The sequence below is a fragment of the Callithrix jacchus genome, chromosome X (assembly GCF_049354715.1).
Source record: "Callithrix jacchus isolate 240 chromosome X, calJac240_pri, whole genome shotgun sequence".
NCBI classification, from domain to species: Eukaryota; Metazoa; Chordata; class Mammalia; order Primates; family Cebidae; genus Callithrix; species Callithrix jacchus.
Window position 1 is genome coordinate 97413542 of NC_133524.1, and position 21450 is coordinate 97434991.

Here is a 21450-nt window from a genome sequence, read left to right on the forward strand (position 1 = left end):
CACCAGTTTGGCTTTTGAACTATGGTTTTAACTTAGCACTCAGAAAGTGAGATGCATAAAGATTAAAAGTAAAATCAAGTAGAGGTGGGGAAAATAGGAGTGGAGAAAGTAAGATTGAGTTATTGAGGTAGATTAATTTTTGTTTTGTTTTTGAGACAGGGTCTTGCTCTGTCATGGAGGCTGGAGTGTAGCAGTGCAATCTCTGCTCACTGCAACCTCCACCTCCTGAGTTCAGGCGATTCTCCTGTCTCAGCCTCCCGGGAAACTGGAATTACGGGTGTGTGCTACCATGCCCAGCTAGTTTTTGTATTTTCAGTGGAGACTGGGTTTCATCATATTGGCCAGGCTGGTCTGGAACTTCTGTATGCCTGACCTCAAGTGATCCACCCGCCTCAGCATCCCAGAGTGCTGGGATTACAGGCATGAGCTACTGCAACTGGCCGAGATGGATTAGTTTTGGACCCACTTATATGACATAGCCATTCTAAGAAAGAACTTGCTATGTTTCCTGTATTCTGGTTTTTTTTTCCCACTAGAAAGCTAGTTCAGCTGATGATGTTACCTTGGCAGGTTGTTTCTATTTCTATTTAGGGCAAGGGCTTTCTGAGAAAGTCAACGTCTAGATTTTGTTTCCTGGATTGTTGTCAACTTATTTATTGCATGCCTGTTGTATGCTAGCCATTGTATACTAAATACTGGAAATACACCCTGTCTCTGTGGAGAAGAAAGGACTGTTTGGCTGATTAATGATAACTTAACACTTGTTTCTGTATAGAACATATGCAGTAATGTCATCTCAAAAGAGAGGTAAGAACGTCCAGGCACAAAACAGGACTTCACAAGGTAGTAATAGTTTTCAGACCACGCTTTCAGCCTGGAAAGTAAAGCAGGATCCAAGCAACTCAAAGAGCATCTCAAAACATGGAGAAGACAATCCAGTGGGAGATTATGAACATGCTGATGATCAAGCTGAAGATGCTCTGCAAATGGCAGTGGGATATTTTGAGAAAGGTAAAGGTGGATTGTTTTCCTTATGAAAGTCCTATTTCTGTAAGAATATTCTAGTCTTTTTTCTTAAGAATTTTTAAAGGGCTGGGCGCGGTGGCTCCTGCCTGTAATCCTGGCACTTTGGGAACCCGAGGTGGGTGGATCACTTGAGGTTAGGAGTTCAAGACTAGCCCGGCCATCATGGTGAAACCTCATTTAAAAAAAAAAAAAAAGAATTTTTAAAGGAAAGCATAATTTTGCTCATTCATGCTTTTGTTTATTTAATAGACATTGAACACTTACTATGTATTAGCATGCTAGGTACTAGGGACACAACAACAAAACTTACTAGCAGAGTGGTTCCCAAACTGCTGCATATTGGGATCACCTGAGAATCTTTTTTTCTTTTTCTTTATTTTCCCCTCCCTCTCTACCTTTTCAGCTCTGAGAATCTTTAACAAACAAACTGTTGTCAGGCATCCACTCTTTTTTTTTTTTTTTTTTTTTTGAGGTGGAGTCTTGCTTTTGTTGCCCAGGCTGGAGTGCTGGAGTGCAATGGTGTGATCTCGGCCCGCCACAATCTCCACCTCCTGGGTTCAAGCAATTCTCCTGAATTGCTTGAACCTGAATAGTTGGGATTACAGGCATGCGCCACCACGCCCAGCTAATTTTGTATTTTTAGTAGAGATGGGGTTTCTCCATGTTGGTCAGGCTGTTCGTGAACTCCCAACCTCAGGTGATCTACCTGCCTCTGCCTTCCAAAGTGCTGGGATTACCGGTGTGAGCCACCGTGCCCGACTGGCATCCACTCTTAGACTTTGTGATTTTATTGGCATGGGATGCAACCTGGTGTAGGGATTTTTTTTAAGGCTTCCTAGGTGATTCCAATGTATGGCAGAGTTTGTGAACCACTGTCCTAGTATTGAAACAGATTGTAGTCTAAGGTCAGTGCTTTTAGTTAGTTTAGAATAAGAATGTCAGTGCATGATCCAGCTTTCTTCACTGAAGGTGCTATTGCTGTTAAATATTCTTTAGTTAAAAACATCTTTGAATGGTTTTTGGGAAGACACTTCTTACATAAACAAACTCATTTATTTATTTATTTTTGGAGATAGGGTCTTGCTCTGTTGCCCAGGCTGGAGTGCAGTGGCATGATCATGGCCCAGTGTACATTTGACCTCTTGGGCACAAATGATTCTCCCATCTCAGCCTCCTTAGGAGCTAGGACCATAGGCACATGCCAGCATGCCCAGCTAGTTTTTAAATTTTTTGTAGAGATGGGGTCTTGCCATGTTGCCCATGCTGGTCTCAAACTCCTGGCCTCAAGTGATCCTCTTGCCTTGGACTCCCAAAATGCTGGAATTAGAGGTGTGGGCCACCATACCTGGTCATTAAGCTATTCCTTTAAAGAGTTTCAAGTTGTTATTGAGGCTGAAGACAGAAATAATTTTAAAGGTCTCGCTATTTAATACTGTTTCTTTTTTCCAGGTCCCATTAAAACTTCACGGAATAAAGATAAAACCTTGGAAAAACACTTGAAAACTGTGGAAAATGTGGCTTGGAAGAATGGGTTAGCTTCAGAAGAAATTGACATTCTATTAAATGTTGCACTCAGTGGCAAATTTGGTAAGTTGAGGAGATGCTTTTTTTTTAAATCTTTTAACTCACCTAGCATCTATATTTTTTATTTTAAAAATAAATTTTATATATATATATATATATATATATATATATATATATATATATATTTTTTTTTTTTTTGAGACGGAGTTTCGCTCTTGTTACCCAGGCTGGAGTGCAATGGCACGATCTCGGCTCACCGCAACCTCTGCCTCCTGGGTTCAGGCCATTCTCCTGCCTCAGCCTCCCAAGTAGCTGGGATTACAGGCACGAGCCACCATGCCCAGCTAATTTTTTGTATTTTTAGTAGAGACGGGGTTTCACCATGTTGACCAGGATGGTCTCGATCTGTTGATCTCGTGATCCACCCGCCTCGGCCTCCCAAAGTGCTGGGATTACAGGCTTGAGCCACCGCGACTGGCCTATATATATATTTTTTATATAATAGAGAGAGGGTCTCACTGTATTGCCCAGGCTGGTCTCGAACTCCTAGTCCCAAGTGATCCTCCCCCATTGGCCTCCCAAAGTGCTGGGATTACAGGCTTGAGCCACCACACCTGGCCCAGGGGGATGTTTTCTGATTTTTTTGTTTTTTTGAGACAGAATCTTGCTCTGTTTCCCAGGCTGGAGTGCAGTGGCATGGTCTTGGCTCACTGCAACTTCTGCCTCCCAGGTTTAAGCGATTCTCCTGACTCAGCCTCCTGAATAGCTGGGACTACATGTGTGTGCCACTATGCCCAGCTAATTTTTTGTATTTTTTTTTTTTTTTTTAGTAGAGACGGGGTTTCCCCATGTTAGCCAGGATGGTCACGATCTCCTGACCTTGTGATCTGCCTGCCTTGGCCTCCCAAAGTGCTGGGATTACAGGTGTGAGCCACCGTGCCCAGCCAAGGGGATGCTGCTGCTTTTTTTTTTTTTTTTTTTTTGAGACACAGTGTCGCTCTGTTGCCCAGGTCATAGTACAGTGGCTTGATCTTGGCTCACTGCAGCCTCTGCCTCCCAGGTATAAGTGATTCTCTGCCTCAGCCTCCGGAGTAGCTAGGATTACAGGTACCCGCCACACGCCTGGCTAATGTTTTTCTATGTTTAGTAGAGACAGGGTTTCACCATCTTGGCCAGGCTGGTATTGAACTCCTTGACCTCGTGATCCACCTGCCTTGGCCTCCCAAAGTGCTGGGATTACTGGCATGAGCCACAGTCCCCACCTGGGGATACTTTAGTCATCACTTTGCTATTAGTTTTTCCTTTTAGACTTTGACTTGGATTGTTCATTGGAATCAGTTGCAGTTCTTTACATTTACTGTTCTTGTCATAAGACCAATCTGTTAAGATTATAAAATTGGCTTTTCTTGTGTTTAGGCCAAAAGTTTCTATATACATATGCTGAAAATGACCAGTTACCATATATCACAAATAAAATACAGAATACATACTCTTGTTACCAAATACATGAAAACCATTTTTTAGTATTTCTCTTAAGAAGCATACATAATAATTTAAATAATGTTGCTGGAAGGCATCTTAAAAGATTACTTAGTCTACTTCATTACCTTCATTATCTATGGCTTACACTGTCTCCATTCCAGTGTCTATGAGTTTAACAGTCAAGATTCTTTTGTGCAAATACATCTTTTCCTGTTCTGAGTTAATTGGTGTTGGTGGGGATGGTTGGATGAGGTTCTTAGACGTAACACCTGGTCAGTATTTTATTTACTTGAAAAGAACCTTTTGGCCAGGTGTGGTGGCTCACGCCTGTAATCCAAGCACTTTGGAGGCTAAGGCAGGCGGATCACCTGAGGTGGGGAGTTCAAGACCAGCCTGACTAACATGGCGAAACCCCGTCTTTAAAAAAAAAAGAACCTTTTAACTTTTTATCATTTAAATTCAGACTTAGAAGGTTAGACTCTAAATACTTTCATTTAAAGGTGAGGAAACAGAAGCTCAGAGTAGTTAAGGAGACTTGCTTAATGTCAGAGCTAGAACTGGGGAAATAAGATGTCTAAAGTCCCATTCTAGTGCTTATACTGTACTACACTGCTGCCTTTTTTTCTACTTAAAAAAAGTTAATGCTGGGCACAGTGCCATGGCTCATGCCTGTAATCCCAGCAGTTTGGGAGGCCAAGGCAGGATGATTGCTTGAAGCCAGGTTTGAGACCAGCCTGGGCAACAAAGTAAAACCTTGTCTACAAAAAGTAAACAAAAGAAAAAATCAGCTAGGTGCAGTGTCATGTGCCTGTAGTCCTAGCTACTTGGGAGTCCGAGGCAAGAGAATCACTTGAGCCCATGAGTTTGAGGCTACAGTGAGCTATGACGGTACCACTGTACTCCAGTGTGGGCAACAGAGCAAGACCCTGTCTCTGGGGGAAAAAAAGAATAAGACAGCTCTGAAAACCAAATGCTTTATATACTAAGTTTCCTGGCCCTTGCATGTTAGATTTATTTGTTTATATCCTAGCAGCATAAATAGTTGGGATTACGGGCACCCACCACCGTGCCCAGCTGATTTTTGTATTTTTAATAGAGACGGGGTTTCACCACATTGGCCAGGCTGGTCTTGAACTCCTGACCTCAGGTGATCTCTGTGACATCATTTCTATTACCAGATGGGAGAACATCATGAGTCCTGAGATCAAGTGTAAAGATTGGACTAGTGTAGAATGATATTACTGCCAGCCAATTCCAAGAATATCTTGTTCTAGGCCAGTCAGAGTGGCTCATGCCTGTAATTGCAGCACTTTGGGAGGTCGAGGTAGACAGATCCCTTCAGCCCAGGAGTGTGAAACAAGCTTGGGCAACATAGTGAGACCTTGTCTTTACTAAAAGTAAAAAATGTAAGCAAGCATGGTGGCACCTGCCTATAGTCCCAGCTACTCTGGAGGCTGAGGTGGGAGGATTGCTTGAGCCCAGGAATTTGAGGTTGTTGTGAGCTGTGATTGCACCACTGCACTCCAGCCTGGGTGACAAAGTGAGACCATGTCTCAAAAAAAAAAAAAGAATATCTGTTCTATTTTGCTATTCTCCCTTCTTTTTAGGGGCAAGTAGATGATATATATATTTTTAATTTTATATATATATATATATGTATTTATTTATTTTGAGACAGAGTCTCACTCTGTCATCCAGGCCGGAGTGCAGTAGCACGATCTCTACTCACTGCAACCTCCACCCACCACCACGCCTGGCCAGTTTTTGTGTTTTTAGTGGAGACGGGCTTTCACCATGTTGGCCAGGCTGGTCTTGAACTTCTGACCTCAGGTAATCCACTTGCCTCTGCCCCACAAACTGCTGAGATTCCAGGTGTGAACTACTGTGCCTGGCTATATTTTTATTTCCAGTTCACATTCTCTCATGAACAAATATATTCTTAAATGTAACACCTCATGCAAGGTGTCCCTTGGTAGCTTTAAATAAATCTATTATGCCATTGAGAAAAATGAAATCTTTGAAATATTCCCATGATTGAAAGGGTTTTTTGGAGATAGAACTCTTTTTTTTTTTTTTTGAGACGGAGTTTCATTCTTGTTGCCCAGGCTGGAGGGCAATGGTGCAATCTCCACTCACTGCAACCTCTGCCTCTCAGGTTCAAGCAATTCTCCTGCCTCAGCCTCCCCAGTAGCTGGGATTACAGGTGCCCGCCACCACGCCCAGTTAATTTTTTGTATTTTTAGTAGAGATTAGGCAGTTTTGTATTTTTAGGTGTCTCACTATGTTGGCCAGGCTGGTCTTGAACTCATGACCTCAGCCTCCCAATGTGCGGGGATTATAGGCTTGAGCCACCGTTCCTGGCTTTGTCTTTTCATTTTGTTTCTTCCTTTTTTTTTTTTTTTGAGATGGAGTTTCACTCCTGTTGCCCAGGCTGGAGTGTAATGGCGTGATCTTGGCTCACTGCAACCTCCACCTCCCGGGTTCAAGTGATTCTCCTGCCTCAGCCTCCCAAGTAGCTGGGATTATAGGTGCCCAGCACCATGCCCAGCTAATTTTTGTGTTTTTAGTAAAGATTAGGTTTTACCATGTTGGCCAAGCTGGTCTTGAACTCCTGAACTCAGGTGATCCACCCACCTCAGACTCACAAAGTGCTGGGATTGCAGTTGTGAGCCACCATGCCCTCATAAAATTCATTGTTTTAAAAATTCAGTATTTTTGTTTTTGGAGACAGGGTCCCACTCTGTCACCCAGGCTGGAGTCCGGTGGTGCAATCGCAGCTCACTGCAACCTCCACCTCCCAGGCCCAAGCTGTCTTCCCACCTCAGCCTCCCATGTAGCTGGGACTATAGGCATATGCTACTGCATCTGGCTAATTTTTGTACTTTTTGTAGAGATTGGGGTCTCACGATATTGCCCAGGCTAATTTCAAACTCCTAGGCTCAATCAGTCTTTCAACCTCAGCCTCCCAGGAGGCTCCACCATGCCCAGCTAATTTTGATTTTGATTTTTCATGGAGACAGGGTCCTGCTGTGTTGCCCAGGCTGGTCTCAAACTCCTGGGCTCAAGTGATCCGTTTGCCTTAGCCTCCCAAAGTACCTGGATTATAGGCATGTATCACCATGGTCGGCCCCAAATTCAGCATTTTTTAAAAAGCATAGTCACAGAGTTGTATAATCATCACCACTGTCTAATTCTTGAATATTTTTATCACCCCAAGAAGAAATTTATATTTTTTAGTTTTTTTATTTGAGACAGTCTCACTCTGTTGCCCAGGGTGGAGTGCTGTGGCATGATCTCAGCTCACTGCAACCTCTGCCTCCCAGGTTCAAGCGATTCTCCTGCCTCAGTCTCTCGAGCAGCTGGGGTTGCAGGTGCCTGCCACCACGCCTGGCTAATTTTTTGTATTTTTAGTAAAGACAGGGTTTCTTCATGTTGGTTATGCTGATCTTGAATTCCCTACCTCAGGTGATCTGCCTGCCTTGACCTCACAAAGTGCTGGGATTACAGGTGTGAGCTACCATATCCGGCCTATATTTTTAAAATAGAAATATTTGGGCCAATTTGCCATATATATATATATATATATATATATATATATTTTATTTTTGAGACAGGGTCTCACTCTGTCACCCAGGTTGGAATACAGTGGCATGATCATGGCTTACTGCAGCCTTGACCTCCCTGGGCTCAGGTGATCCCCCCACATCAGCCTCCTTAGTTGCTTGGTTTGCACCACCACCCCTGGCTAATTTTTGTATTTTTAGTAGAGATGGGGTTTTGTCATGTTGCTCAGGCTAGTTGTGAACTCCTGAGCTCAAGTGATCTGCCTGCCTCGGCCTCCCAAAGTGTTAGGATTACAGGCATGAGTCACTGTGCCCAGACATTGCCTTATGGTTTATATTAATAGTTAAAAGTACATTTTTGTTTTGAACAATTTATTAATGATGGTAAGAGATACTGAATTTTACATACTGTTGTTTTTTTTATTTTTTATTTTTGTTTGAGGCAGAGTCTTGCTGTGTTGCCAGGGGCCAGGCTGGAGTGCAGTGACGCGATCTCAGCTCACCGCAATCTCTGCCTCCCAGGTTCAAGCAATTCTCCTGCCTCAGTCTCCCGAGTAGCTGGGACTACAGGTACGCGCCACCACACCCAGCTAATTTTTGTATTTTTAGTAGAAATGGGATTTCACCATGTTGGCCAGGATGGTCTCGATCTTTTGACCTTGTGATCTGCCTGTCTCGGCCTTCCAAAATGCTGGGATTACAGGCGTGAGCCACCGCACCCAGCCATACTGTTGGTTTTTATTGCCTTCAATATAATGTGAGATTTTTAGATCTAAGAGTGAATAATAGTGAAAGAACAATTGAGACACTAAAATGTTTAATTTAGCTTGTCTGCTTTCCAGGAAATGCTGTAAACACGCGGATATTGAAGTGCATGATCCCAGCAACGGTAATATCAGAAGATTCTGTGGTTAAGGCTGTCTCCTGGCTTTGTGTTGGCAAGTGTTCTGGTAGCACTAAGGTAACCTTTGTAAACACTATGTTGATACGTCCTTCAGAACCACTTAAGGGCTGGCAGGGAAGAGCCACTTATGAAGTAATGGCAATGGCCTTTTGTGCAAAGCCTGTAGTTTTGGAATAATACATCTTGATGCAAGGACTATGTTCAAACAGAAATTTTTACTGAGAAGTAAAATCTGTCATTCTACTTTGTGCTGGAAGCTTCTAAAACAGCCCGGGGAGTGGGAAGGCTGAATTAAACTCTTCTGTACCAGTTATAGTTATTTAAAGATAAGTATTTTGTCTTTTTGATAGGTACTTTTTTATCGTTGGCTGGTTGCAATGTTTGACTTCATTGATCATAAGGAGCAAATTAACTTGCTCTATGGCTTCTTTTTTGCCTTATTGCAAGAAGATGCATTGGTAAGTAAAAATTGGACAGTATTGAGCATCAATCAAATAGTACGTGTGTATATTAATGTACCATATATGCTTCAGAGTGCTACACAATGTGTTTTTCCTTATTTTAAAAATAAGCATACAGAAATGTACCAAGATAACATAGACATATGAAATATACAGAAAAGGGCAAAGAATAGCATTCTATTTTTCACGTGTCTGTCAGATTAACAAAATTTTTTTATCATGTCTACTTTATATCTTCTTTTAAGGAAATAGAAATGTTACAGATAGAGTTGATTCCACGTTGGAGTCTCTGCTGAGCTAGAGCACTCATTCCCATCTTTTCCTTTTTAAACCTCTTCAGCAGGGTCCTCTGAGTCATTTAGTCTACATTTTCTTTTTTATTTATTATTATTATTATTGTTATTTTTATTGCATTTTAGGTTTTGGGATACATGTGCAGAACATGCAAGATAGTTGCATAGGTACACGCGTGGCAGTGTGATTTGCTGTCTTCCTCCCCTTCACCCACATCTGGCATTTCTCCCCATGCTATCCCTCCCCAGCTCTCCCCCACTGTCCCTCCCCTATTCCCCCCAATAGACCCCAGTGTGTAGTGCGCCCCTACCTGTGCCCATGTGTTCTCATTGTTCATCACCCACCTATGAGTGAGAATATGCGGTATTTCATTTTCTGTTCTTGTGTCAGTTTGCTGAGAATGATGTTCTCCAGATTCATCCATGTCCCTACAAAGGACACAAACTCATCGTTTTTGATTGCTGCATAATATTCCATGGTGTATATGTGCCACATTTTTCCAGTCCAGTCTATCATCGATGGGCATTTGGGTTAGTTCCAGGTCTTTGCTATTGTAAACAGTGCTGCAATGAACATTCGTGTGCATGTGTCCTTATAGTAGAACGATTTATAGTCCTTTGGATATATACCCAGTAATGGGATTGCTGGGTCAAATGGAATTTCTATTTCTAGGTCCTTGAGGAATCGCCACACTGTCTTCCACAATGGTTGAACTAATTGACACTCCCACCAATGGTGTAAAAGTGTTCCTTTTTCTCCACATCCTCTCCAGCATCTGTTGTCTCCAGATTTTTAAATGATTTTAACTGGCGTGAGATGGTAGCTCAATGTGGTTTTGATTTGCATCTCTCTAATGACCAGTGATGATGAGCATTTTTTCCTGTTTGTTGGCCTCATGTATGTCTTCTTTTGTAAAGTGGCTGTTCATATCCTTTGCCCATTTTTGAATGGACTTGTTTGTTTTTTCTGGTAAATCTGTTTGAGTTCTTTGTAAATTCTGGATGTCAGCCCTTTGTCAGATGGGTAAACTGCAAAAATTTTTTCCCATTCTGTTGGTTGCCGATTCACTCTAATGACTGTTTCTTTTGCCGTGCAGAAGCCGTGGAGTTTGATTAGGTCCCATTTGTCTATTTTGGCTTTTGCTGCCAATGCTTTTGGTGTTTTGGTCATGAAGTCCTTGCCTACTCCTATGTCCTGGATGGTTTTGCCTAGATTTTCTTCTAGAGTTTTTATGGTGCCAGGTCTTATGTTTAAGTCTTTAATCCATCTGGAGTTAATTTTAGTGTAAGGTGTCAGGAAGGGGTCCAGTTTCTGCTTTCTGCACATGGCTAGCCAGTTTTCCCAACACCATTTGTTAAACATGGAATCCTTTCCCCATTGCTTGTTTTTGTTAGGTTTATCAAAGATTGTATGGTTGTAGATATGTTGTGTTGCCTCCAATGCCTCTGTTCTGTTCCATTGGTCTATATCTCTGTTTTGGTACCAGTACCATGCTGTTTTGATTACTGTAGCCTTGTAGTATAGTTTGAAGTCCGGTAGTGTGATGCCTCCTGCTGTGTTCTTTCTGTTTAGAATTGACTTGGCTATGCGGGCTCTCTTTTCGCTCCATATGAAGTTCAAGGTGGTTTTTTCCAGTTCTGTGAAGAAAGTCAATGGTAGCTTGATGGGGATAGCGTTGAGTCTGCAAATTACTTTAGGCAGTATGGCCATTTTCACGATATTGATTCTTCCTAACCATGAGCATGGAATGTTTCTCCATCTGTTTGTGTCTTCTCTTATTTTGGTGAGCAGTGGTTTGTAGTTCTCCTTGAAGAGGTCCCTTACATTCCTTGTTAGTTGTATTCTTAGGTATTTTATTCTCTTTGTAGCAATTATGAATGGCAGTTCGTTCTTAATTTGGCTCTCTTTAAGTCTGTTATTGGCGTATAGGAATGCTTGTGATTTTCACACATTGATTTTATATCCTGAGACTTTGCTGAAGTTGCTTATCAGTTTCAGGAGTTTTTGGGCTGAGGTGATGTGGTCTTCTAGATATACTATCATGTTGTCTGCAAATAGAGACAGTTTGGCTTCCTCCTTTCCTATTTGTATACCCTTTATTTCTTTTTCTTGCCTCATTGCTCTGGCTAGAACTTCCAGTACTATATTGAATAGGAGTGGTGAGAGAGGGCATCCTTGTCTAGTGCCAGATTTCAAAGGGAATGCTTCCAGTTTTTGCCCATTCAGTATGATATTGGCTGTTGGTTTGTCATAAATAGCTTTTATTATTTTGAGATATGTTCCATCAATACCGAGTTTATTGAGGGTTTTTAGCATAAAGGGCTGTTGAATTTTGTCTAAGGCCTTCTCTGTGTCAGTTTAGATAATCATGTGGTTTTTGGAGCTCTTGTAAAGCAGGCCTGGTGGTGACAAAATCTCTGAGTACTTGCTTGTTCGTGAAGGATTTTATTTTTCCTTCACTTATGAAGCTTAGTTTCGCTGGATATGAAATTCTGGGTTGAGAGTTCTTTTCTTTAAGGATGTTGAATATTGACACCCACTGTCTTCTGGCTTGTAGGGTTTCTGCTGAGAGATCTGCTGTGAGTCTGATGGGCTTCCCTTTGTGGGTAACCCGACCTTTCTCTCTGGCTGCCCATAGCATTTTCTCCTTCATTTCAACCCTGGTGAATCTGACAATTATGTGCCTTGGGGTTGCTCTTTTTGAGGAATATCTTTGTGGTGTTTTCTGTATTTCCTGGATTTGAATATTGGCCTGCCTTGCTAAGTTGGGGAAGTTTTCCTGGATAATATCCTGAAGAGTGTTTTCCAGCTTGGATTCATTCTCTTCGTCACATTCAGGTACACCTATCAAACGTAGATTAGGTCTCTTCACATAGTCCCACATTTCTTGGAGACTTTGTTCATTCCTTTTTGCACTTTTTGCTCTAATCTTGGCTTCTCATTTTATTTCATTGAGTTGATCTTCGACATCTGATATCCTTTCTTCTGCTTGGTCAATTCGGCTGTTGAAACTTGTGCATGCTTCACAAAGTTCTCGTGTTGTGTTTTTCAGCTCCTTCAATTCACTCATATTCCTCTCTAAGTTGTCCATTCTTGCTATCATTTCCTCAAATCTTTTTTCAAGGTTCTTAGTTTCTTTGCATTGAGTTAGAACATGTTCTTTTAGCTCACGGAAGTTTCTCATTACCCACCTTCTGAAGTCTGATTCTGTCATTTCATCACACCCATTCTCTGTCCAGCTTTGTTCCCTTGCTGGTGAGGAGTTGTGGTCCCTTGTAGGAGGTGAAGTGTTCTGGTTTCGGGTGTTTTCCTCCTTTTTGCACTGGTTTCTTCCCATCTTTGTGGATTTATCCATCTGTCATCTGAGTAGTTGCTGATTTTCCAATTGGGTCTCTGAGTGGACGTCCAGATTGTTGATGATGAAGTATTTCTGTTTCTTAATTTTCCTTCTAACAGTGGCCCCTCTGCTGTAGGACTACTGAGGTCCACTCCAGGCCCTGCTTGCCTGGGATACACCTGTAGCAGCTGCGGAACCATGAGGGTTGCTACCAGTTTCTTCTTCTTCTATCTTTGTCCCCGAATGATGCCCGCCAAATGTCAGTCTGAGCTCTCCTTTGTGAGGTGACTCTTTGGATATATGGGGGTCAGGGAGCTACTTGAGGAGACTGTCTGTACTTTATACTTGAGGAGACAGTCTGTACTTTATAGGAGCTCAAGTGCTGAGTTGTGAGCTCCGTTGTTCATTCAGGGCTGCTAGGCAGGTACGTTTAAATCTGCTGCAGCAGAACTCATAAAGCCCCCTTTTTTTTCCTCAGGTGCTCGGTCCCGGGGAGTTAGGGCTTTATTTATGAGTATCCGTGGCACTGTCCTGCCCAGCAAGGAGGCAGTCTAATCACTGCCTGCCTGTAGTGGCTATGCTGAGCTGCCGTGGGCTCTACCCTATTGCCGTGGGCTCTGCCCTGCTGCCATGGGCTCCGCCTTGCTGCCGTGGCTCCACTGTGCTGCCATGGCTCTGCCCTGCTGCTGTGTGTAATTCTCTGTAGTCCTGTTTATATGGGTGTGGTTAGAGCTCCCGTGGTGATGATGGCCCGCCTCTGTAGTGGCAGACTCTCTCTGTTATGGCGGGTTGCCTCAGCAACGGCAGGCTGCGTCAGCAATGGCAGTGTACCTCCGTAGGGGTCAAGTGCCTCGGTAATGGTGGACGCCCCTCCCCCTCCGAGCTGCACCATCCTGGGTTCAGCTGTGCTTGCCGTGAAACTCTCAACCCCGAGCGTTTCCAATTGCTGTTTTGTTTGTTTTTGTGGGGGTGGGACCCACCAAGCCTGATAACCTGGCTCCCTGCCCCAGAGCCCGCCCCTTTTTTTTTAAGTTGAACGGTTGACTCTCTCCCAGGTGTTCCAGTCACCTGCTGAAAGGGCGCCAGATCTGTGTGATTTCCTGTGCAGCGACCCACTGCGTCGGCTGGAACCACATTGCTGCCTGGGAATCTCCTGGCCTGACTTTCTGTTTAAGTCCCATTTAATCAGATGAATGTGCTAATCTTCCTTCTGAAATCTCTGATTGCCGGTTTAACAGGGCAACCAAACCAGTGTATTTTGTATGGAGTGCTGCTGTGCTGCAGCCCCAGCCCAAACAGCTGTGCCAGCCCAAACAGCTGCGCTGGCGGCTCATGGGGCTCCTACACCTGGGAATCTCCTGGTCTGTGGGCAATAAAGATCCGTCTGGAAATGCGGCGTCCACTCACCATCTGTGGTTTCACTGGGAGCTGCAATCCTGAGTTGGTCCTACAGCACCATCTTCTCCCATAGTCCCCCCCTTTTTTTTTTTTTTTTTAAGATGGGGTTTCACCATCATGGCCAGGCTGGTCTTGAACTCCTGACCTCAGGTGATCCACCCACCTTGGCTTCCCAAAGTGCTAGGATTACAGGTGTGAGCCACCATGCCCGGCCTACATTTTCTTGATTAACACTGTAAAAGCCTCATCAGAATTAATAAGAAGGAGAGAATTCCTTTTCATGAGTGCTAATGGAGTGATTTTGATTAAATAGCATAATTATTTCCCTTAAAAACATTAATAACTTTAAGAAATCAATCTACTGTCCACCTGGAAGACTTTTTAGGACCATCAGTAGTTCATGGACCGTGTGAATCACTCATCTAACTCTATTTCTCTTGCCTTTGGGAAGGGAATTCATTTATTGATTTTATTTTTTAAAAATGATGTTTCCAGTGTGTTCATTGCATTATCCTAGGCACTGTAGAAGATTCAAAGTTTAGCATAGAGTTTCCTTACTCCAGGAACTTGAAATCTGGTTGGGGAATTAAGGAAATCACATAGAGTTGAATTATCAAAAATAGTATATGATAGTTTGAGGATAATAATTGCTGTAATATTTCCAGGAAGGAAGAAAGCACTGTAAATCAAAATGATTAGTAAAAGCATCATAAAATATGTGGGTGTTGAGCTGGGCCTTACAGGTAGAATAGGATTTGGGATTTGATGACAGAAAATGATATTTGATATGATGGGAGATAGTTCAAGCAAAGTTGTGAGATGTGTAAATTGTGTTTTAGGAGACCTTAAACAGACCAGCCTGACTTAATTGGAGGTGCTGATAGGTGGTAAAGCTGAAAAAGTTGGGTGAAGACAGATTGTAGAGTTCTTCCAATGTGATGCTAAGGAATTTGAACTTTATTCAGTGGGGAAATTACTGAAAATTTCTGGGTCGGATATGTTGAAAGCAGGAAGCTATATCTAGTAGTGCCGAACAATGTGAATTAGGAGGGAGGCTGAAGGCCAGAAGACTAATTAGGAAGCTAAACATGGTAATCTGGGTATATCATGATATCCTGGACAAGAAATTTTCAAATATGATCTGTGGACCCCCTGAGGCTCCCTGAGACCCTTTCAGGAAGTCTGAGAGGTCAAAATTATTTTCTTAATCCCAAGGTATTATTTGCCATTTTCACTTTGTTGACCTTGACACTGATGGTGCTAAAGCAATGGTGGGTAAAACTACTGGCCCTTTAACATGAATCAAAGCAGTGGCACCAAACTGTACTAGCATATTCTTCATTTTGTTCTTCATTGCGGTAAAAAACAAAAATGCTAATTTCATTTAAGAATGTCAAGTGAAGCAGTAAAAATTAACTAATTTTTATTAAATCTCTACATCTTTTTTTTTTTTTTTTTGAGACAGTCTGGCTCTGTCACCAGGTTGCAGTGCAGTGGCATAATCTCAGCTCATGGCAAACTCTGCCTCCTCGGTTCAAGTGATTCTCCTGCCTCAGCCTCCTGAGCAGCTTGGACTACAGGCACGTGCTACCATGCCCAGCTAGTTTTTGTATTTTTAGTAGAGACGGGGTTTCACCATGTTGGCCAGGATTGTCTTGATCTCTTGACCTCGTGATCTGCCCACCTTGGCCTCCCAAAGCGCTGCGATTACAGGCATGAGCCATTGCACCCATCCTAAATCTCTACATCTTTAATATTTTGTGTGATAAAATGGCAAGTACAAACACAGTGCTGCATACTAAAGTACAGTGGTTATTCTGAGGAAAAGCATTTGTGTGATTGAGTTGCGAGTCAAACTAGCTCCCTTTTTTTTGAGACAGAGTCTCGCTCCGCCCAGGTTAGAGTGCAGTGGCTCGATCTCTGCTCTCTGCCTCCTGGGTTCAAGCGATTCTTCTGCCTCAGTCTCCCAAGTAGCTAGGACTACAGGTGTGTGCCACCACGCCAGGCTAAGTATTTTTAGTAGAGACGGGGTTTCACCATGTTGGCCAGGCAGGTCTCGAACTCCTGACCTCAGGTGATACGCCTGCTTCGGCCTCCCAAATGTTGGGATTATAGGTGAGAGCCACCGTGCCCAGCCTCCATTTTTATTTGAAAGAATGACTGACAGCTGGGCACGGTGGTTCATGCCTGTAATCCCCACACTTTGGGAGGCTGAGGTGGGCTGATCATGAGGTCAGCAGATAGAGATCATCCTGGCCAGCACAGTGAAACCCTGTTTCTACTAAAAATACAAAAATTGACCGGGCATGGTGGCATGTGCCTGTAGTCCCAGCTACTCCAGAGGCTGAGGCAGGAGAATCGCTTGAACCCAGGAGGCGGAGGTTATGGTGAGCCAAGGTCACACCACTGCACTGCAGCCTGGAGGACAGAGTGAGACTCTGTCTCAAAAAAAAAAAAATTCAAGATGAGATTTGGGTGGAAAAATAAAAAGAAAAAAAGAGTGGAAAAAATAAAAGCAATGACTGACATACGAACCATAGTTATTCAGACTTGAGTATTTGGAAGATGTTTTCTTGAAAATGCACAAAATAAACCTGTTATTTCAAAGAAAACAACTGGCAGTATCTGTTGCTGGTGATAAAATTTGAGCATTGAAGTGAAAAATTGAAGTTTGGAAAATTTGTTTCTGCCATTATGAGCCAGATGGCTTTCAGTTACCTGACTTTTCTAATGATTGGTCATGGTATTAATGATGTGATTTTTAGTTATCATATAATGAAATGTGTCAGCATTTGGAAGCTCAGTATAACTCAGCGAGCCAATATTTTCCAGATTAACAAGTATGATGTTCTAAATTCATACATGGATAAAAGATCCATTCAAAGTAGAAGATACATCAATGAATTTTAATGGAGCAGAGTACAGAGCTTTTACTGCGAATGTTTCATATTCTACATTGCAGCTAACCCTTAAGAAACTATCACTTGTCAAGTTTTGGTGTAGTATCAAAGACTAATACCCACAGTTTTCTGAAAAGGCTTTTAAAATATTCCTACCTTTTCCAACTACATATCGGTATGAGGCTGGATTTTCTTAATATAAAACATAAGATTGAAGATTGATCTTCAATCAAAACAACAGAATTGGTGCTGCAGCACAGAATCCAACTGTATTCTTTTAAGCCAGAGACATTAAAAAGATTTGTATGGCCGAACACAGTGGCTCATGCCTGTAATCCCAGCACTTTGGGAGGCCAAGGTGGGTGGATCATGAGGTCAGGAGTTCCAGACCAGCCTGGCCAAGATGGTGAAACCCCATCTCTACTAAAAATACAAAAATTAGCCAGGTGTGATGGTGGGTGCCTGTAATCCCAGCTACTCGGGAAGCTGAGGCAGAGAATTGCTTCAACCCAGGAGGTGGAGGTTGCAGTGAGCCAAGATTGTGCCACTGTACTCTAGTCTGGGAGACAGAGTGAAACTGTCTCAAAAAAAAATTGTAGAAATAGGCTAGGCATGGTGGCTTATGCCTATAATCCCAGCACTTCCGGGGGCTGAGGTGGGCAGATCACTTGAGCTCAGGAGTTCGAGACCAACTTGGACAATATGGTGAAACCCCATCTCTACAAAATATACAAAAATCAGCTGGGTGTGGTGGTATGCATCTATAGTTCCAGCTACTTGGGGGGCTGAGGCAGGAGGATTGCTTGAGCCCAGGAAGAGGAGGTTGCAGTGAGCTGAGATCATGCCATTGCATTCCAGCCTAGTGAGACCCTGTCTTTACTTAAAAAAAAAAAGAAAGCTGGGTGTAGTGGCATGCACCTGTAGTCCTGCCTGACTACTTGGGAGGCTGGGGTAGGAAGATCACTTGAGCTTGGGAGTTGGAGGCAGCAGTGAGTTGTTATGATGCCATTGCATTTCAGCATGGGTGACAAGCAAGAACCTGTCTCAAAAAAATAAATTCTCAGTATTATTTGCAACATGGTGAGTATTGACAGACGTAATCCAGATAAACAAAAGCTCTTTGTGGTAAATATATATATATATATATATATATTTTTTTTTTTTTTGAGACAGAGTTTTGCTCTTGTTGCCCAGGCTAGAGTAAAATGGCATGATCTCAGTTCTCGGCAACCTTCACCTCCTGGGTTCAAGCGATTCTCCTGCCTGAGCCTCCTGAGTAGCTGGGATTACAGGTGCCCACCACCATGCCTGACTAATTTTTTCATATTTTTAGTAGAGATGGGGTTTCCCCATGATGGCCAGGCTGATCTTTAACTCCTGTCCTCAGGTGATCCACCTGCCTTGAGCTCCCCAAAGTGCTGTGATTATAGGTGTGAGCCACCATGGCCGGCCAAAGGGTCCTCTAATTTTTTTTATTTTTTTTTGAGACGATATCTTGCTTTGTCGCCTTTCCCGGCTAAGAATTAGTTTATTTACCTTGGTAATGACTACTGATATAGTAAAAATAAATTCAGATATCTTATTTTGAGATAATTCTAAATGAGTTGGGGTTTTTTTTTCCAGGTGTTCTCTATCCTCCTTTTTTTGGATTGACCCTAGTTTTTTTCCTATTCTTGTTTGGAAGTCACATACTCTGTGACTCTTCTTCAAAGTGTATTCATACCTACTTAACACGCATACTTAAAGTCTAAAGGTGACTGGCATCTTTACCTTTATCTTATATGATACAAAGACCTTAGGATGCTTTAACTCTGTTTTTCATTTTCTTTTTTTCTCTCCCTGTCGTAGGGTACTGAAGAATGCTTTAACTCTCATTACACTGCTCCTGGCTTATATGCTGCTGTTGTATGGTTTTAGTTGTAGCTTGTTTTTCTCCATCCCTTTACACACACACACACACACACACACACACACACACACAGAGTAGATTTTTTCTTTTTTTTTTTTGAGATGGAGTATCACTCTTGTTGCCCAGGCTGAAGTACAATGGCGTGATCTTGGCTCACTGCAACCTCCGCCTCCTGGGTTCAAGTGATTCTCCTGCCTCAGCCTCCCGAGTAGCTGGGATTACAGGCATGCACCACCATGCCCGGCTAATTTTGTATTTTTAGTAGAGATGGGGTTTCTCCATTTGGTCAGGCTGGTCTCGAACTCCTGATCCACCTGCCTTGGCCTCCCAAAGTACTGGGATTACAGGCATGAGCCACCATGCCTGGCTTCTGAAACCATTTCTTTTTTTTTTTTTTTTAAAGACAGGGTTTCACCATGTTGGTCAGACTGGTCTTGAACTCCCGATCTCAGGTGATCCGCCCGCCTTGGCCTCCAAAGTGCTTGGATTACAGGCGTGAGCCACCATGCCTGGCCTTGTTTTTTTCCTCTTTTTTTTTTAATTAACTTATTTTTTTTGAAACCATTTCTGGCCGGGCATGGTGGCTCACGCCTGTAATCCAAGCACTTTGGAGGCCAAGGCGGGCGGATCACCTGAGGTTGGGAATTCAAGACTAGCTTGATGAACATGCTGAAACCCTGTCTTTAAAAAAAAGAAAGAAAGAAAGAAACCATTTCTAAGTATAGAAGAAGCAATATGGAATATGCTGTACTTTAGACCTTGAAGTTTAGAGTCATGACTACAAAAATACAAATTTGTTTAAGGAAAGTCTTTGCTTTTGTTGCTTTCTCTAATACCATTAAATACTTTATTTTTTCACTTACCTATTATTTAGAGAGGTTGTTGGCAAATTTTTCTTAAAGGGACAGGTAGTACATATTCTGGGCCTGAGAATATTGTCTTTGTTGCAGCTATTCAATTCTACTGGTGTGTGCAAGCAGCTGTAGACAATAAGCGAATGAATGAGTGTGGCTGTGTCCTAGTAAAACTTTAATTACAAAAACAGGTAGACCATAGTTTCCTGACCCCTGGTCTAGAATAAGACCTCAACAGATGGACACTGAAAATGAAATGGTATAAGGGAATCAATCATTCAATAATTTAATTAGCAAATTGAGTGCATGGTATTTGCCAAACTGAAGACCAAGCTGTTAATTGAATTCTTGTATATATACTCACTGGAATATGAAGCAGCATTGAAAATGATAATTTTGGCTAGGCATGGTGGCTCACGCCTGTAATCCCAGCACTTTGGGAGGCCGAGGCGGGTGGATCACAAGGTCAAGAGATCGAGACCATCCTGGTCAACATGGTGAAACCCTGTCTCTACTAAAAATACAAAAAATTAGCTGGGCACGGTGGTGCGTGCCTGTAATCCCAGCTACTTAGGAGGCTGAGGCAGGAGAATTGCCTGAACCCAGGAGGCGGAGGTTGCGGTGAGCCGAGATCGCGCCATTGCACTCCAGCCTGGGTTACAAGAGCGAAACTCCGTCTCAAAAAAAAAAAAAAAAAAAAAGAAAATGATAATTTTGGAGACTGAACAACATGGGAAAATGGTTTTAAATAGGAAATCAGGATAAAAGTTTCAAGTTTATGTCTTAAGTATGGGCCAAGCTCAGTGGCTCATGCCTATAATCCTCATACTTTATGAGGCTGAGTTAGGAGAATCACTCGAGGCCAGGAGTTAGAGACCAGCCTGGGCAGTATAGTGAGACTTTGTCTCTACTAACTAACAATACATACATACCTAAAAATATTGAAAGAAATAACAAAAATTCATGCAATTTTTTCAATATTTGTATGAATTTAGTAACTACATACATACAAATATTGAAAGGAATGCATGAATTTTTGTTAGGTAGAAGGATGATAGGTAATTTTGTTTTTCAGATTGTCTGCAATATGTTTACATTCCAAAAATAACTAAAAAAATGACCTAATGGGATGTTGACTAAAACTATTGTTTTTTTTAAATCAGTAGGAAAAAGAGATGCTTTGTAAGACTATTTTTCAGTGAAGTCCTGAAGGTTTTTTACTTAATCAGCATAAGATTGACATTTGAGGAAAATATGTTACCCCTGTGTTCAAGACATATTATCATTTCTCTTAAATTTTTTATGTTTTAACAGTGCCCTTATGTTTGCCATTTGTTATATTTACTTACCAAAAAAGAGAATGGTGAGTATTTTCATTACAGTTATATTACACTTTGTGGAGTGTGCATTTGTATTGGCCTTTTTAAAGTTAAAATCACTATTAGCATTAGTTATATGACAAAATTCATTTTGTGGAAATTGATTTTTAAGAGCATCTGCTTAGTGGCTTAACTGAACAGTGTGCTTATTTTCTTGATACATTGTAAGAAAAAAAACTGTATGAACTGCATGGTGGTTAAATATCACCAGTTTCTTTTTATTCTGAACCCAAATTCATACTACCTCTTTCCTTTATGTTTCTAGTCAAACCATTTCGTGTGAGAAAACTGCTTGATCTTCAGGCCAAAATGGTGAGTACTGAAAAGACTTAAGACCTGCCACGGTACTATGTGCCACGTACAGAGCCAGACTTTGGGAATACAAAATCAAATAACTCATTATCTTTTTTTCTGTTTTT

At 42.1% G+C, this 21450-nt stretch overlaps 1 protein-coding gene across 5 annotated transcripts in view; it reads left to right on the plus strand.

Moving 5' to 3' along the window:
- Window positions 1–21450, plus strand: part of CENPI (centromere protein I) — a 75820-nt gene that overhangs the window by 2059 nt on the left and 52311 nt on the right. For 4 of the 5 annotated variants that reach the window (XM_054250868.2, XM_008989602.5, XM_054250869.2 and 1 more), the window contains 6 exons: window positions 776–1011; window positions 2476–2613; window positions 8438–8556; window positions 8850–8957; window positions 20967–21015; window positions 21297–21343. In XM_054250868.2, the coding sequence (XP_054106843.1) occupies window positions 789–1011; window positions 2476–2613; window positions 8438–8556; window positions 8850–8957; window positions 20967–21015; window positions 21297–21343 (684 nt within the window). In that variant the 5' untranslated portion in view covers window positions 776–788. The remainder of the gene's footprint in view (window positions 1–775; window positions 1012–2475; window positions 2614–8437; window positions 8557–8849; window positions 8958–20966; window positions 21016–21296; window positions 21344–21450) is intronic. The other variant, XM_035288631.3, reaches the window with a different exon arrangement.